The sequence below is a fragment of the Nyctereutes procyonoides genome, unplaced genomic scaffold (genome assembly GCF_905146905.1).
Source record: "Nyctereutes procyonoides isolate TBG_1078 unplaced genomic scaffold, NYPRO_anot_genome, whole genome shotgun sequence".
NCBI lineage: Eukaryota > Metazoa > Chordata > Mammalia > Carnivora > Canidae > Nyctereutes > Nyctereutes procyonoides.
Window position 1 is genome coordinate 22,201,933 of NW_026575134.1, and position 17,448 is coordinate 22,219,380.

General features: G+C 36.9%; 1 protein-coding gene across 1 annotated transcript in view; it reads right to left on the bottom strand.

Moving 5' to 3' along the window:
• PCLO (piccolo presynaptic cytomatrix protein) overlaps positions 1 to 17,448 on the bottom strand; it is a 390,843-nt gene that overhangs the window by 145,361 nt on the left and 228,034 nt on the right. Inside the window, 1 exon segment of the mRNA XM_055301126.1 lies at positions 1,097 to 3,284. Coding sequence (XP_055157101.1) covers positions 1,097 to 3,284 — 2,188 coding nt within the window.

The following is a 17,448-nucleotide window of genomic DNA, read 5'->3' on the forward strand; positions in this document are numbered from 1 at the left end:
CATGCAAAGGTAAACTGTAGAGGGACGGGAAAAAAGAGAACCAAAGGTCATGAGTCCTCCTGGCATGGAAAGGACTCTATATATCCTTGTATCTCTCCTCCCTCATCTTCATAATTAAATTTAGACTAGATAATTCTCTAAAATCCTGTCACTCTATATGATTAAACAACAACAAAATTATCATAAGCCAGGTTTTAGTTAAAGTGTATACTTGCCTTCAATCATTTATTCACAGAAAAATTAGCAAAACAATTTAGGACAAAAAAATGGAATGATGCAAAATGCAAAGCCAAGGAAAAGGTTAAATGGATACACCAACCAGGAGGGCTTCAGCTTGCTAAACTCACAAGAGTAGTAAACAAATTTTTGATTCTATATATAAAGAATGTTTCCTATGTATTGATATGATTATTTTGTAAATATCATATTTAGTGCTAAGGTTTCAAGAATGTAATGCAAAATGCACAACCTTGTCAATTATGGTACTCATAGTGAGAGAAATAAAATATTAATCCTTTATTTAAGGAGAATTATAAAATTCTAGATTACACTAATATCAGGGACTCAGCCAAAGATTCTCAAAAAGAGAACATTTTCTGAATTAATGAACAATATCACAAAAATAATATAAATAATAAATAATTTTCTATTACAAAGTTTAGTAGAATAGTACTTAATGGCTCTAAATATTAATGACTTCACAAACTGAAAGAAACTGACCAATATATTTAGAAATGCATTTTTTAAAAAATAAAAAACATACAATTAAAAACTTTCCAACTATGGATTTAAAGGATGACCATATTTTATTGACACAATTACTTGATAATGGTTTTAGAAAAGTGGACACCAAACAAATCAAGCAAACAATCAAGAAACAACAATAAAATAATAAACTAAAAAGAAATAAAGAAAAGCATGCTAGGAAATCTATACACAAGATTAAATTTCCATTTACAAGAAATAAAATTGAAGTAAACATGCAAAAGACGCACTAAGAAAAGTAGAATACATCCTTGGAGAAGGAAAATTAAACATGCAGGAAAATAAGAGTTTGAGTTTTGAGAGTAACAAGGTAGTTTGAGGCCCAATTTACCTTCACTGTCTGACATGGCATGTTGGAAGTCATCCATGATGAACGCTATGTCACGGTCATAGCCTCGAGTTCGTGATTCTTCTCTCATGTGTTGCTGAACTTCAGGCAATGAGTGACTTGATCCAAACTGATCCCTAGTGTCTGCAGATATTGGTGGAAGGGGTCCAGCTGCAGCCCTGGCCATTCCCATTGGCTGGCCAACAGGACTGAGTGGACTTTCTTCTTCAGAATTCTGGGCCACAATTGGTATTCTTCCTCTACTCTGGCTAATTGGTAAACTGGTAGGCTTAGTTCTGCCAGAAGGTGATGAATGACTAAAGGAAACATCTAGAGCTTCAGCCTCTTGAGCTTTCAGTCTTAGGGAAGAGCTAGAAGAATCTCTTTTAATTGATAAATCAAGGCCATAGACCGAAGAAGGTCTGGAAGAAGGTCTGGATCTGCTGCCACTACTGTATGGTTTATCTGCTTCATCCTGCAAAGCTGACCGGAGGGTATTTCCTAATGTGCCCAGCCCTGTGCCAAGAGATGAGCCCATAAATTTCTGTTGGTCTGTAATATTTTTTCTGAGGCCAAAAGTGATGTCATCTTGAAGAAGCCTTGCTCTGGAAGAAATGCCACCAATAGATGAAGTGCTAGAAGTCATATAGCTTGAATAATCAGGTTCAAGGTCTCTACTTTCTTGAATGGGTGAAAATTTTGACATTTTAGGATCAATTAGTGATTTCTTGTGCTTTGATTGTTTTTGATAAAGTATGGCTGCTGGTAGTTGTTTTGCTGCTTGTTTTTCAAGTGTGAGTCTACTAATGCTGTACTTCTCAGATTTTGGAAAATGTCTATAGCCCGTATCAGCATGGTAATAATGGGAAAGACCAGCAAGGTGATCTAAGCTCTCTGCTCCTCTACGGAATTCTTGTTTAATCTGATGTTTCAGAAGCTTTAACTCATAGGGATCCTCCATGGGATCTTCCTCTGCTTTCACATAACTATGCAATCTGGAGGATGTCTGTAAAGGTGCTAGGAAATCTGTCACTTCTTGAGATCTACGTGTTTCAGTGGATCGAAGGAGACGGTCTGTTTTTGACAGATCCTTTTCATGAAGGCTAAATGCAGTGCTTAATGCTGCCGTTCCTTTGGTAATATCTCCAATGTCATCAATTAGGACGTAATTTCGTGGAGTATGATGGTCAATATCTGCATAGAAAGAATCTGCAGATATGCTTGATATTGGACTACTTGCCATGCTACTTCTTTCCTCCAATCCTATTCTCAGGTCTAAGCTATTGTACTTACTCCCAAGATGGGAGACAGCATATGTATTATCAGTAGAAACAGGTGCTATCATTAGGGGTTGGTTACGAATCACCTCATAGTTTGAAGTTATCTTGGGCTCCAAATATAATGTAGTTTGCCGTGGCTTTTGTTGTATCACCATCATCTGTGATGGTAACTGGTAAGAAGGTTGCGGGGTTGGTGTAGGTTGAGCTTGAGGTGTGAAGGACATTGTTGCCACAGCTTGAAATGTTGGCTGAGTCTGATAAGGTGAAACTTGCTGATGGTACAAAGTCTGTTGCTGAAAATGGGACTGTTGGGTGTACGGAGTGGGTGCTTGGGTAGGAAGAGCAGGGGAAGAATACTGGTACTGTGTATAAGGACTTGTAGGAGGGACTAGCTGAGATTCTGTTTGGGTCTGCGGTGGTATAAACTGGCTGAATTCAGTTTGGGGAGCAGTCCTTGGTCGCTCAATGCCATGCTGACTTTCTATTCGGGTTGGTCGGGCGCTGCTCACTTCACTGTCAGACATGTAATCCCGATCCTCAGCTACTCCCTGGAGGTAGGCTCGCTCTCGCTTTTCTCTCTCCTTTAATAATGCCTCTTTCCTCCTGTTAATTCCCATTTCCAGGTACCGTAACTTTGCATCAATCTCCTTTTCTTCCTCATCAAGTTCTGCTTGTTTCTTTCTCAGCTTTGCAGATTCCCTCTCTACAAGATCAAGCTCTCTGTCTATATCCTGGAGAATCTTGGCTCGTGCCATTGTGTTGGTTCTGCAGATCCTCCTCCTGGAAACTGTACCCACTGTGCTGTATGTTGACTGAGTGCCTGTAGAGGTCTCCTCAGGGGGTGGGTTTGGCAGAGTTCTCTTAACTTTTTTCTGGGTGCCAGAAGGTGTCATGGTTTGAGAACCTTTTGTCTATAATTAAATAAACAAAAAATAGAACTTTATTACAAAGGGAAAAAAAGATTTAAAACTTTCTAACTTACATTTTACATAAAAATCATTTTGTATATGTTTTAGCTATGACAACATAATGAAACAAAATTTTATGTTATTACTTCAAGTATTAGTCACACATACAATTGGCTGAAAAATAAATTTTCCTTTCTTGGTAGGTTATTATTATAACTTCTGGAACATTAGAAGTGAATTTTGAAATCAAGCACAGAACTCATTGCTAGGCAGGCTTATATTTTAGTTAGACTCTTAAGAGAATTCTAGAAACTCATTTTTCATGTTCTTTATTACACATAAAACTATTTGCCAAATGTATTCCCAGAGTAGTTGTGTTAGCTGTCTAAAATTAAAGTTATATTTGTTGAAGATGCACATTTGCCATTGTTAAGTTCAATTGTTTGCTTCTATATTCTCATTCCCAATTTTGGCCCCTGCCATACACCCAAGAGTGGCTGTTACTCCTATTCTAATTACGAAATGTTTTGAAAGAAAAATTTTAAATCTCTAATGTCCTCCCCCCACCCCAAAAAAAAGTAATCTGACTAATTTTCTATTTAATATTTCAATATTTTCATGACCATTTGGGCTTATGTTTTCTTTCAATTTTATTATTCTTTAGTAATTTTAGTTGTTCTTAATGTTTTAGCAAGTTATACATGAAGCAAAGGGAACTGGCTGCAATAAAAATTCATAGATATATATTTTTTTAAAAATCTGATAATGTAGGGGATCCCTGGGTGGCTCAGTGGTTTAGCACCACCCTTGGCCCAGGGCATGATCCTGGGGTCCCAGGATCGAGTCCCACATCGGGCTCCCTGCATGGAGCCTGCTTCTCCCTCTGCCTGTGTCTCTGCCTCTCTCTCTCTCTCTCTCTCTGTCTCTCATGAATAAATAAATAAAAATCTTGAAAAAAAATCTGATAAGGTATATCATTGATGAATTGGAAGGTATGTTTGGTTTCAATTGGTTTGTCATAAATTTGCATTCTAAGAACCAATGGTTTTGAGAATCATACAATTTTAGCAAAAGACATGACAGATCATTTTCAATAAACTGATGTAAACAGAGAGGCTTTCCTAACACAGAAAAGAAAACAGAGACCTAGACAAAATGCCAAGATAGAGGAATTCATCCCAAAAGAAAGAACAAGGAAAGGTCACAGTCAGGGATATAATCAAAACAGATACAAGTAATGTGCCTGATCTAGAACTTACAGCAACAATCATAAGAATATGAAGATTTATTTGAGGAAATTGCAGCTGAAAACCTCCCTAAACTGGGAAAGGAAACAGTCATCCAAATCCAGGAGGAACAGAGATTCCTCATCAAAATTAACAAAAGCAGGTCAACAACAAGACATACAGTAGTTAAATCTGCAAAATACAGAGACAAAGAAAAAAATTCCTAAAGCACCAAGGTAAAAGAAGTCCCTAACTTACAAGGGAAGATAAAAATGTTGGCAGCAGATCTGTCACAGAAACTTCGCAGTCTAGAAGATAGTGGCACAATATTTTCAATGGGCAGATGGGGAAAATATGCAGCCAAGAATGCTCTAACCAGAAAGTTTTTCTGTCATTCAGAATAGAAAGAGACAGTTTCCCAGAAAAAACAAAAACGGAAGAGTTTGTGACCACTAACCCTGCCCTGCAAGAAATATTAAAGGGGACTCTGAGTAGGAAAGAAATACGAACTGACAAAGACTTGAAAGGAACAAAGAAAATCTCCAGAAGACATGAAAAGCAATAAAAAGGCACTACATTCGTATCTATCAATAATTACTCTGAATGTAAATGGACTAAATGTTCCAATCAAAAACACAGGGTGTCAGAATGGATAAAAAATCAAGACCCATCTATACACTGCCTATAAGAGACAAATTTTAGTCCTAAAGATACCTACAGATTGAAAGTGAGAGGATAATGAACCATTTATCACACTAATGGAGGTCAAAAGAAAGCCAGAACAGCAATACTTATATCAGACAAACTAGATTTTAAACTAAATACTGTAAGGGCACCTGGGTGGCTCAGGCAGTTAAGCTCTGAACCCTGGTTTCAGCTCAGGTCACCATCTCAAAGTTATGGGATTGAGCCCCTCATTGGGCTCTGCATGGACTTTGCTTGTCCCTTTCCCTCTGCCCCTCCCCTTGCTCTCTCTTGCTCTTTCTCCCCCACAAATAAATAAATAAAATCTTTAAAGAATATTTTTAAAAACCTAACGACTATAACAGGAGATGAAGAAGGACACTAAATCACAACAAAGGAGTCTATTCAACAAGAAGACTTAACAACTGTAAATATGTATGCTCCCAACTTGGGAGCACTCAAATATATAAAATATAAAGGAATTCAAATATAAAGGAACTCATTAATAAGAATACAATAATAGCAGGGGACCTTAACACTGACTTACATCAGTGGATAAAATATCTAAGCAGAAAATCAATAAGGAAACAATGGTTTTGAATGACACACTGGATCAGATGGACCAAACAGATACATACATTCAGAACATTTAATCTTAAAGCAGCAGAATACACATCCTTTTTGAGTGCACATGAAACATTCTCCAGAATAGATTACATAATGGGTCACAAATTAGGCCTTAACTAGTACAAAAAGAATGAGATCATATCATACATATTTTCCAGGCGCAGTGCTATGAAACTTGCAGTCAACAAGAAGAGAACATTTAGAAGGACTACAAACATGTAGAGGTTAAAGAATATCTTACTAAAGAATGAATGGGCTAACCAGGAAATTAAAAAGAAATTTTAAAAATTTCTTTTGGAAATAAATGATAATGAAAACATGACAGTCCAAAATCTTTGGGATGCAGCAAAGACAGTCATAAGAGGAAAGCATATAGCAATAGAGACCTTCCTTAAAAAAAAAAAAAAAAAAAAGAAGAAGAAGAAGCAAGGAAATTCTCCGGCAGCCCATGTGGCTCAGCGGTTTAGTGCCACCTTCAGCCCAGGGCCTGATCCTGGAGACCAGGGATCGAGTCCTGAGTCCAGCTTCCTGCATGGAGTCTGCTTCTCCCTCTGCCTGTGTCTCTGCCTCTCTGTGTCTCTCATGAATAAATAAATAAAATCTTTAAAAAAGAAAAAAAAAAGTCTCAAGTATACATCCTAAACTTACACCCAAAGAAGCTGGAAAAAGAACAGGAAGTCAGAAGAAGGGAAATAATTAAGACTAGAGTAGAAATAAAAGATATAGAAATAAAAAAAACAGTAAGACAGATCAATGAAACCAGGAGCTGCTTCTTTGAAAGAATTAATAAAATTCATAAACTCCCAGCCAGATTTATCAAAAAAAAGAGAGAAAGGACCCAAATAACTAAAATCATGAAAGAGACAGGAGAGATCACAACTGACACCACGGAAATACAAAGAATTCTAAAAACGTAGTATAAGCAATTATATGCCAACAAATTGGGCATTCTGGAAGAAATGGATAAATTCCTAGAAATAAATAAACTACTAAAATGGAAACAGGAAGAGATGGAAAATTTGAACAGATCCATAACCAGCATAGAAACTGAATCAGTAATCAAAAATCTCCCAAAGAATAAAAGTTCAGGTCCAGGTGACTTCCCAGAGAATTCAACCAAACATGTTAAGAAGAGTTAATACCCATTCTTCTCAAACTGTTCTAAAAAACAGAAATGGAAGGAAAACTTGCAGTGTTTTCCTAATCCTATGAGGCCAGCATTACCTTGATTCCAAAACCACACAAAGATCCCACTCAAAAGAATTACAGGCCCATATTCCAATGACTATGGGTGCAAAAATTTTCAACAAAATACTAACTAATCAAATCCAAAGTACATAAAAAGAATCATGCACCATGATCAAATGGGATTTATTCCTGGGCTGCAAGGGTGGCTCAATATTCACAAATCAATCAGCTTGACAGACAACATTAATAAAAGAAAGGATAAGAACGATATGATCCTCTCAATAGATGCAGAAAAAGCTTTTGACAAAGATCAGCATCCATTTTTGATAAAAACCCTCAAGAAAGGATGGATGGAAGAAACATACCTCAAGATCATCAAGGCCACATATAAAAAACTCACGGGTAATACCATCCTCAAAGGGGAAAACCTGAGAGCTTTTCCTCTATATTATCAGGAACATGACAGGGGTGTCCACTCTTACCACTGTTATTTAATATAGTACTGCAAGTCCTAGCCTCAGCGATCAGGCAACAAAAGGAAATAAAAGGCATATATATTGCCAGGGAAGAAGTCAAACTTCCACCATTTTCCAACCACACAATAATCTATGTAGAAAACCTAAAAGACTCTGCCAAACTAGAACTGATACACAAATTCAGTAAAGCTGCAGGATATAAATCAACATACAGAAATCTGCTGCATTTCTATACACAAATAATGAAACAGCAGAAAGAGAAATCAAGGAATCAATCCTATTTACAATTGCACTAATGGAGGGAGGAGGGTGGGAAATGAGCAAAATGGATGATGGTTATTAAGGAGGGCATTTGTTGTGAGGAGTACCAGGTGTTAGATGCAAATGATGAATCAGTAAATTCTACACTTGAAACCAATTTTACCACATATGTTAACTCACTGGAATTTAAAGAAAACAGAAAAAAGAGATACCTAGAAATAAATATAACCAAAGAGTTCCACCTGAAAACTATAGAACACTTATGAAAGAAAGTGAAGAGGACACAAAGAAATAGAAAAACATTCCCTACTCATGGAATATTTAAACAAATATTTAACAAATATTGTTTAAATGTCCATGCCACCCATAGCAATGTACACATTTAATGCAATCCCTATCAAAATACCACTAGCATTTTTCACAGAGCTAGAACAAACAATCCTGAAATTTGCATGGAACCACAAAAGACCCTGAATTCAGCCAAAGCAATCTTGAAAAAGAAAAGCAAAGCTTCAGGCATCACAATTCTGGACTTCAAGCTATATTACAAAACTGTAGTGACCAAGACAATGTGGTACTGGAACAAAAACAGATAAAAAGATCAATGGAAGAGAAGAGAAAAATCCAGAAATGGACTCACAACTCTATGTTCAACTGATCTTTGACAAAGCAGTAAATAACATCCAGTGGAAAAAACACAATCTCTTCAACAAATGGTGTTGGGACAACTTGACAGCAACATGCAGAAGAATGCAACTGAACTACTTTCTTACACCAGACACAAATAAAATAAATTCAAAATGGATGAGAGACAAAAATGTGAGATTGGAATCCATCAAAATCCTTAGAGGAGAACACGGGTAAGTAACCTCTTTGACATTAGCCATAGCAACTTCTTACTAGCTCCTGAGGCAAGGGAAACAAAGGCAAAAATGAACTACTGGGACTTCATCAAGATAAAAACAACTTCTGCACAGAAAAGGAAACAATTAGCAAAACTAAAAGGCACCCTTTTGAATGGGAGATGATATTTGCAAATTACATTTCTGATAAAGGGCTAGTATCCAAAATCTACAAATAACTTATCAAACTCAATACCCCCCAAAAGCAAATAATCTAGTTAAGAATTGTGCAGAAGACATGAATAGACACTTTTCCAAAGAAGACATCCAAATGGCTAACTGACACAAGAAAAGATTCTCAACACCACTCATCATCAGGGAAATACAAATCAAGACTATGGTATCACCTCACACCTGTCAGAATGGCTAAAATTAACAACACAGGAAACCACAGATGCTGGTGAGGATGCAGAGAAACTGATTTTCATAACAACCCTATGACTTAATTGTTAGTATTGAGTAAATGAAGGAATTAAAAGTGAGAGAAAAAGAATAAATAATGTGCTAAAAAGTTGCTTTGGAGCTCCAATTCCCCATATTACTTGAGATTTTTTGAGGAGGAATAAGCTACAATTTCAGAATCTCTCCACCATATTTTACTGACTCCTAACATTTCTTCACTATGAATTTCCATCCAAATATTTTATTTTTATTTATTTATTTATTTTTAAAAGATTTTATTTATTTATTCATTCATGAGAGACACACAGAGAGAGAAAGAGAGAGAGGCAGAGACACAGGCAGAGGGAGAAGCAGGCTCCATGCAGGGAGCCCAACGTGGGACTCGATCCCAGGTCTCCAGGATCACACCCTGGGCCAAAGGTGGCACTACACTGCTGAGCCACCCGGGGTGCTCTCCATCCAAATATTTTAAATTTCAAAAATGCACATAGGCCTTGATTTTTAGGATATGGCTCTGATTATGAAATGGGTGCACATATTTGTTAATGAAAGAATGAAGAAATAAATGGGTAACATAAAAACTTGCAATGATTTTTAAAACTTTGGCATCTAGAACTGAATCCCTCAGAATTCATTGAGTGGAATGAGAGTATATATATAATCTTAGGAAAAATAAAACTATGAGGAACCATGTTAGTTCTTATTATTCACTGCTCATACATGTAATTTTTCCCCTAATTTACTTTTCACAGTTTACTATTCTTACCTGAGAGAATAGGCTTAGTCAAACTTAACCCTTTTTTTCTTTCTTTTCTTTTTCTTTTTTCTTTTTTTTTTAAAATAAAATCATAGGCTAAAGAAGTGTTCTAGGTACTGGGGATTTCCAGCTATCCTCCAAGGTTGCAAATATTTAACACAGATGTGTGACTTGTGTTTATTAATATTTTGTGTGCCATGGATGCGAGTCATGGAAGCAAGAGACAAAGCTGGTTGGAAGCAGGTAGATACTAAGTTAGAAGGTAGATGTAAGTTAGCCTTGGTCACCACTCACTCTCCACAAACCTAAATAGCTTTGCTGTTCTCTGCTTGGTAACGAAATACCTTTAACTCTGACTATAGAAATAGTCACAATGTTGGAGACTTGTCCAGGTCTCAGCCACATTCCTCGGACTGAGAGGAAGCGTAGCACAGTGATTGAAAGCTTAAGTGTCCTAGAGCCGACACTCAGCGTTTCAATTCCAGCTCTGCTGCTTCACTAGTTGTGAGACCGGTAGCAGGTTGCTTCAACTCACTAAACCTCAGTTTCCTTAGATGGAAAAGAAGGTTAGTATTTTTAAAAAAATATTATTGATCTAAGGAATAAATGAGATAAAACAAGTGAAGAATCTAGGTTAGTTATTGTTCCCAAGGGCAAATGGAAATATAATAGTTTGTAATGATGTCCAGCCAACTTAGAATTTTTTTAAAGATTTATTTATTTATTCATGACAGACAGAGAGAGAGAGAGAGAGAGAGAGAGAGAGAGAAGCAGAGACACAGGCAGGGGGAGAAGCAGGCCCCATGCACCGGGAGCCCGACGTGGGACTCGATCCCGGGTCTCCAAGATCGCGCCCTGGGCCAAAGGCAGGCGCTAAACCGCTGAGCCCCCCAGGGATGCCCCAGCCAACTTATAATTTAAAAACAACTGATTTTCAAGACCATAAATAACTTCTAACTTGGTTATTTAATTCCAATCCAATCAATATATTATAAAATAAGACTACAGAATTCCAAAACAGGAATCAAAACCAAACAATATGATTGCATAGAAAAAAAAATCAAGAGTTGTATAGAAGAGTTATCATCATTAACAATGATGTAGCTGGAGGCCATGATTAGAGATGATGACAAAAATCTAGAAAAGTCTTGGCATTTAGTAAGATTTTCCTTGACAACTAGCTTGGCAAAAATTGTTTTTAGACAGATGCGGTGCCCTTAATATAAAAAATATATATATGCTGCATATATAAATTTGAAATATTTTAAAATAGCTTTGCAAAAAGCGGAACAAAGGAAAGGAATAGTAAGTCCTAACAGTAAGATGGGTGTTAACGAGGGACTGGAAGAAAAGCTGATTTCAAATGCAATACCTAGGAAGTAATTGTGATCAGAGGCAAATAAACTCCAGGATAAGTTTCTGTAAAAAGTTATTTTAAACAACATTTTTCTCAGGGGAGAAAAAGTGCATTTGTAACATGCATCTTATATAGCAAAGGAAAGGAATTTTTTCTTGTTCTGAGGTGTCAGGGCTATTAATAAAAATAGCTAAGGTATATGGACACAGTACTCCAAAGTCTTTAAAGATATGCATATACATTATCTCCTTGTCAAAATAATCTAGGCTCAATTTAAAGGTGAGAAAAGAAGGAAACCTATTTTTTTCAAAAAGCTGAACTAAAAATAGATGCTAGCCCAATATTATTCATTGATTGCTATAAATAATAAATATGGCAAAATTCAACTTATTTATTTCAGTAGTTGTAAAGTCTAATTCTAAAACACACTGTTCTCGTTACTACAGACACAGAACTAAGAGGCATGAGATAACTCAAACCTTATTCTCAAAGAACGTGTAAGTCAGGAACATCTTTTAGGATGCTGTGTGAAGACACTACTTGTTTTTTGCTAAAGAGCTCTTATTGTCAGTTATCAAAGATATGCTTCTAAACTGTGGTACCACTAGAGAGACATAGGAACGTGTTTTTATTTCATAAATGCTGAAGACTGAAAATTTGCATCGTGATAATATATTGGGTTTTTAGGTGTTCTTTAAACAGGAAAAGTTCTCATGAAAGCCCTTTACTTTCAGATAATGGAGATGTGGATTTACTTCCAAACAGTATAATTTCACATAGATTTATTGATGTTATTTTGATACAGATAAATATAATTTTCTAGAGAAAGCATAACCTCTTAAGAGATCACTGTTATAAACAAGTCAGGAGGTAAGTTAGAAACGCATATGAACAGAGTGTATTCGAGCCAGAATATAAAGGGCTTATTATAAGATTGGGAAAGGAAAGATGGATTAAGACATTAACAGAAAGTCTGGATCTTTTTTTTAAAGATTTTATTTATCTATTTATTTTAGAGATAGAGCGACAGAGTGAGCAGGGGGAGGAGCAGAGGGAGAGGGACATGCAGACTCCTCGATGAGTGCAGAGCCCCAAGTGGGGCAGGATCCCAGGACCCTGAGATCATGTCCTGAGCTGAGATGAAGAGTTGGACACTTAACCGACGGAGCCACCAGGGACCCCTTACTTATTTATTTTAAAGATTTTCAGAAAGACTGGGTATTGAAGAATGGATGGGACTTAAATAGGAGAGTAATTTGTATGTAAAGGGAACAGTATGAAACCAATTTTATGAGAAACACCAAGGATTATCTAGCTTCATTATGGCCTGGTGATGAATTAATACATGTGGGAAGGAAACATATCCAGCAAGTGTTCTATGCAAACAGAAAGAGGAAAAATGGAAGATCAAATAAAATGTGAGTGCATGTGTATAGATATATATGTATATTTACATATAAATGGCTTGAAAGATGTATCTATTAAATATCTATTAAAATCTCCATTCACCCATTTTTTAAAAACATATGGAAAAGGCAATCCTAATTATTACACACTAGTCAAATTAAGTCCAATGTTATGTGAAACACCAGAACTAACCATGAAACTGTAAATGAGCCAGCATTACTAATGACTTGTAATGCAGTGTCCTGGGTAGCAATCAGTGTGGCTTTGTCAAAGACAAAATTGTGACAACCCAATTTAATTTCCTTCACTGATAATGTGGTAAAGGATGTAGATAATACAGAAACGACAGATACAATCTCTCAGGGCTTCAGCAAAGCATTTCATGTTGCCCCATGACAAAATCATCAACATAGTTTTGGCCAAGACTATAAAAAATGGGCAAGTAATTTGTCAGGTCTGCATTCAGACCATGCAAGTAATCAATGAATGTGCCTCAGTCTTGGCACTAATGATATTTTTGACCACAAGGCTTTATCTCAGGATGAGGTGGGGCCATTGTTTTTGCCATGCAGGGTTTAGTGGCGACTCTGGTCTCAAGGCTCGGTTAGCACACCCTCCCCCAGTCATGTCAATCGAAAATGTCACTAGGCCCTGTCAAATATCTCAGAGGAAAGAGAAGAAAATAGTTACAGGTTGAAAAAAACACTGATGGAGCAGGATATACAAGATGATGTCTCAGAAAGAGATTACAGATCTCTAGCTATTTAACGTAACAGTTGATGAAGAGAATGCCAGTATTTGTCTAGTATAGTGCCTTAGTCTAAAAGAAAAGGCAAGCTTCTCAGAAGAACCAAGGATTTAATGGTGGCTTGATAAGAGAACTGCTGGGGTAAAGAGTGAAAGAAGAAGAGACATTCTAGGCTGTGGTAGCAATCTGGGTGAATCGTTAAGCGTAGAAATGTACTAGATTACTTTGCTTTGTTATGAATGTTATGATCCTAAAATTATTCCCTTTATTAGAGAAAATAAGTCTTATTTACCAGATTCATATGAACTAATATTGAAAAGATAATAAACCAGGGATCCCTGGGTGGCACAGCGGTTTGGCGCCTGCCTTTGGCCCAGGGCGTGATCCTGGAGACCCGGGATCGAATCCCACGTCGGGCTCCCGGTGCATGGAGCCTGCTTCTCCCTCTGCCTGTGTCTCTGCCTCTCTCTCTCTCCTCTCTCTCTCTCTCTCTCTCTCTGTGACTATCATAAATAAAAATATAAAAAAATAATAAAAAAGAAAAGATAATAAACCAGGTTTTAAAAATAGTTTTATTTAGGAACAGGGAGAAAAAAACAGGTGCCTACAACTATGAGAATTAGTCAGGGCAGAAAATTAATCTTTCTATCCCATAAGAAACTTGGGAACTTTTCCACAGCTTCAGCAATTAGGGAAAAATCAGAGGGAAAGGAATTGCCAAGCTAACTGAAAAATTATGTAATGGTAGTCCTTTTTCAAAAGTTGCCTGTTACTGTCATTTCAAAAGAAGAATCAACGATGTAATTAAAAAGATTATAACCCAAAGAGAATGGGGCAATTATTTACTGTGAGAAATTACACACCAGAACCACTACCCGAGATGATTTGGATAGCTAAGCTCAATTTTAAATTCAGGAAATTCTTGCCATCTCAGAAAATAGTTAAAGAAAAAAAGAACAGTAACAACAAAAAACAGAAACCTCTTTCTAACAGCCTTTGTAAACAAACAAGTTGAGCACAGTATTTGGAAAAAGAGACAATCCCATACTGTGCACTAAATACTAAATCCTGGGATTGCGACGGTGACTAAGAAGTGGCACCTGCTCTCTGTGCGGTACAGTCCACAGAAGCAGAGACTCCAACCTGCTCTTGGGGTCATTTGTCCTACGGGACATGAAGCCTCTTCATCCAGGCCTGGACATACTTGGAATATGAGGCCAACTCCTGGCCTTGGAAGAATAATCCTTACACAAACTACTCTGCTCTCAGACTGTACTGCTTCTGCCTGCACCTGGCCCGTCGTCTTCTTAGGGTATAAATGTCACCCACAGACAGCGATGCTGTTTCAGCATCGGATGGCATGATGAAATGTGTAGGTTTTTTTTTCCCCCCTGCAAACAAAATATCTTTTTAAAATATATAAGGATAAGTTAGCATATTTCTTCAACTTTGGGAAGTTAGAGTAGAGGATGAAGATGAGGCTCTAAGGCAAACATAAGGTCGTAAGTTAGGAAACAGGAGTTTACATATCTGTCCTTGTAAATTGACCGGAAACAAGTTTCACTGTGAAATGTCAATGAAAACATGAATTCCTTCAAGGGGTCTCCCCTCCACCAATATCAATAGTTTCCAGTTATGAGACAAAATAGTTGAATATAAAAATACTCCATATTCTGTCCTATGCATTGTTTCATTAATAATGAATCCCCCAAATAGGCCCATTAGTTACCACAATCCCTCCATCCCACCCCACCCCCATAGAAAGCTAAAACATACAAAATGTTCAGTGCAAGGGCTCAAGGATTTCTACTGCTTGAAGGCATACACGAAAAATAAAAGCTAACAGAGGAGTCACTTGTAAAAAACACAACTATAAATAATACCACTCATGGGAAAATACTTTAAAAACTGATAAAACATTTAAAATCCATTAGGCATTGCAACAGGGAACAAGGCCTGGCACATACAAAATAAAGTCATCAAATTTCTTCACCTGGAGTACTGTGGAATAATTTAACAACTACTTTGATGAATCAAAACTCTATAAATAGGCAGTGTCATTGTTATGAGAATATCATTGAATTCTTGAAAACCTAGAGGCATCCTTATCAATAGAATTGAATCTCTCCTGCCACGGGAGAGAATTTACCATTTGTAACTGTAAATAAAATTGTCTTTAAAAAGTAGTTTTCTGCTAATTGTTGTGATATTCTAACAACAAGAAAAAAAGGGAGCAACTCAACTACAATACTGTATTAACAGGAGAATCAAAACAAAATAATAGGACATATTTAAAGCCATACACTCAAGTTATTTCTCAATCTAGTAGTACAGACAAAAACGTTTTCCACTTCTATTGTGCAAACGGCACTCAATATCTTATCGGACATCCTAAAGCTTCTCCTTAATGCACCTTTTGTCCCAGTTTGTTGTTTTCTTGCTGAAAGTCATTGCTCTTGGGATGAGCAGCCATGCAGAAAACTAGTTTCTACCTCACTGGACAGAAGCATTAGAGATGTCGCTCTGTGCAATACTTATTGCCATGTACTTTCTGCAGTGTCCCAAAGAGATTAAGTTCTTTTCTTTCCTAAGATATGTCTAAAGTATTTTTCAAAGCCCTCTTAAAAGTTTTTTAGGGTAAGCATTTTTTGGTATGTATGTTTGTACATCTACATATTTGTTTCCTATCCTCCCCTTCCTCCTTCCTTCTTTCCCTCTCCACCCCCCCCCCTTTATTCCCCTAACGTTAAATCAGACAGCTGTATCCCAGTGAACGGAACAAAGTATATTTTGTTCATACAGTCCTTTGATATAGTTCAATTTAATGGCCATAATGTGTAGGGCTTTTATTCTTTTCCCCCAGATTGGCAACTGATTTTTTTTTTCCTGGCAACTGCTTTATTCAACTACCACACACTATATATAGAGAGTTTGAGAGGGATATTCATATTCCGTCAAAAATTTCCTCAGAAGTGTGTTTCACTTAGAGTGCTTCAGTGAAAATTTATCTAAAATTTATTATAGTCAAATGACAGATTTTGGACCACAAGAAAGTTAGGACTGATTGTACAATGCCTTTGGAGTATTCATCTACCATTCTTTTTTTTTTAATTTTTATTTATTTATGATAGTCACACACACAGAGAGAGAGATAGAGAGAGAGGCAGAGACACGGGCAGAGGGAGAAGCAGGCTCCATGCACCGGGAGCCCGACGTGGGACTCGATCCAGGGTCTCCAGAATCGCGCCCTGGGCCAAAGGCAGGCGCCAAACCGCGGCGCCACCCAGGGATCCCCTCATCTATCATCCTTAATAAGTATATCACGAGGGTTGGTTTGAAGTGGATAAAACCCTCTCTTCTACACAGTATCTAGTATTCTCTTCAGCAATTTGTTTATTATTACTCTGTTACTAAGAGCTGCTCATTCTTTTCTGGAATCATCTGCACATATACTCAGGTTTTTATATTTTCAGGCTTTATCTGTCCATAAAAGAACAACGGACACAGTTTTCTAAGGAGTTTACTTTCTCCAAGCTACCTCGGAGAGACGGCAATAGTGTGTGAATCCTTTTTTTCCTGCCAAGTCCTCTAATGATAATTATATGTCACCCAAAATCATTTTGCCTGGATTTTAAAGATCTTGTAAAGACTCACCTTCCCATCTTGTTTATTCCTTCTCCTCATTATCATCTCCCAAATAGCACTGTCGCAAAATTGCCTGCAGCTTCGCTCTTCTTTCCTGCACTGCACCTTTACACATGCCAATTCATATTTCTTCAAGAAGGACTTACATTGCACTCCCTCACACTAACATATTCTTCCAATAAATTAAATCACAAATATCTTACATCAGGCTTCAAGTGCATATTGTATTTGCTACTAGAACATACAGAAAACTTCCAAAAAATGATAATGCTTATGACTAAACACAATGCCACAGTTTGTGTGCTTTGCACATGAAAGCAGGGAGCGGTGATCTAAATTTACTTTTAACCCTGGAAACTGCTAAATCTGTCTCACAACTGTAACTTATGTATGTATGTATGTATGTATGTATATTTGTTTGCATGTATGTCTATGTAAAAAGTCTTCATATACATGAGATGATTATTTCAGTTTAGCATTATGTTAT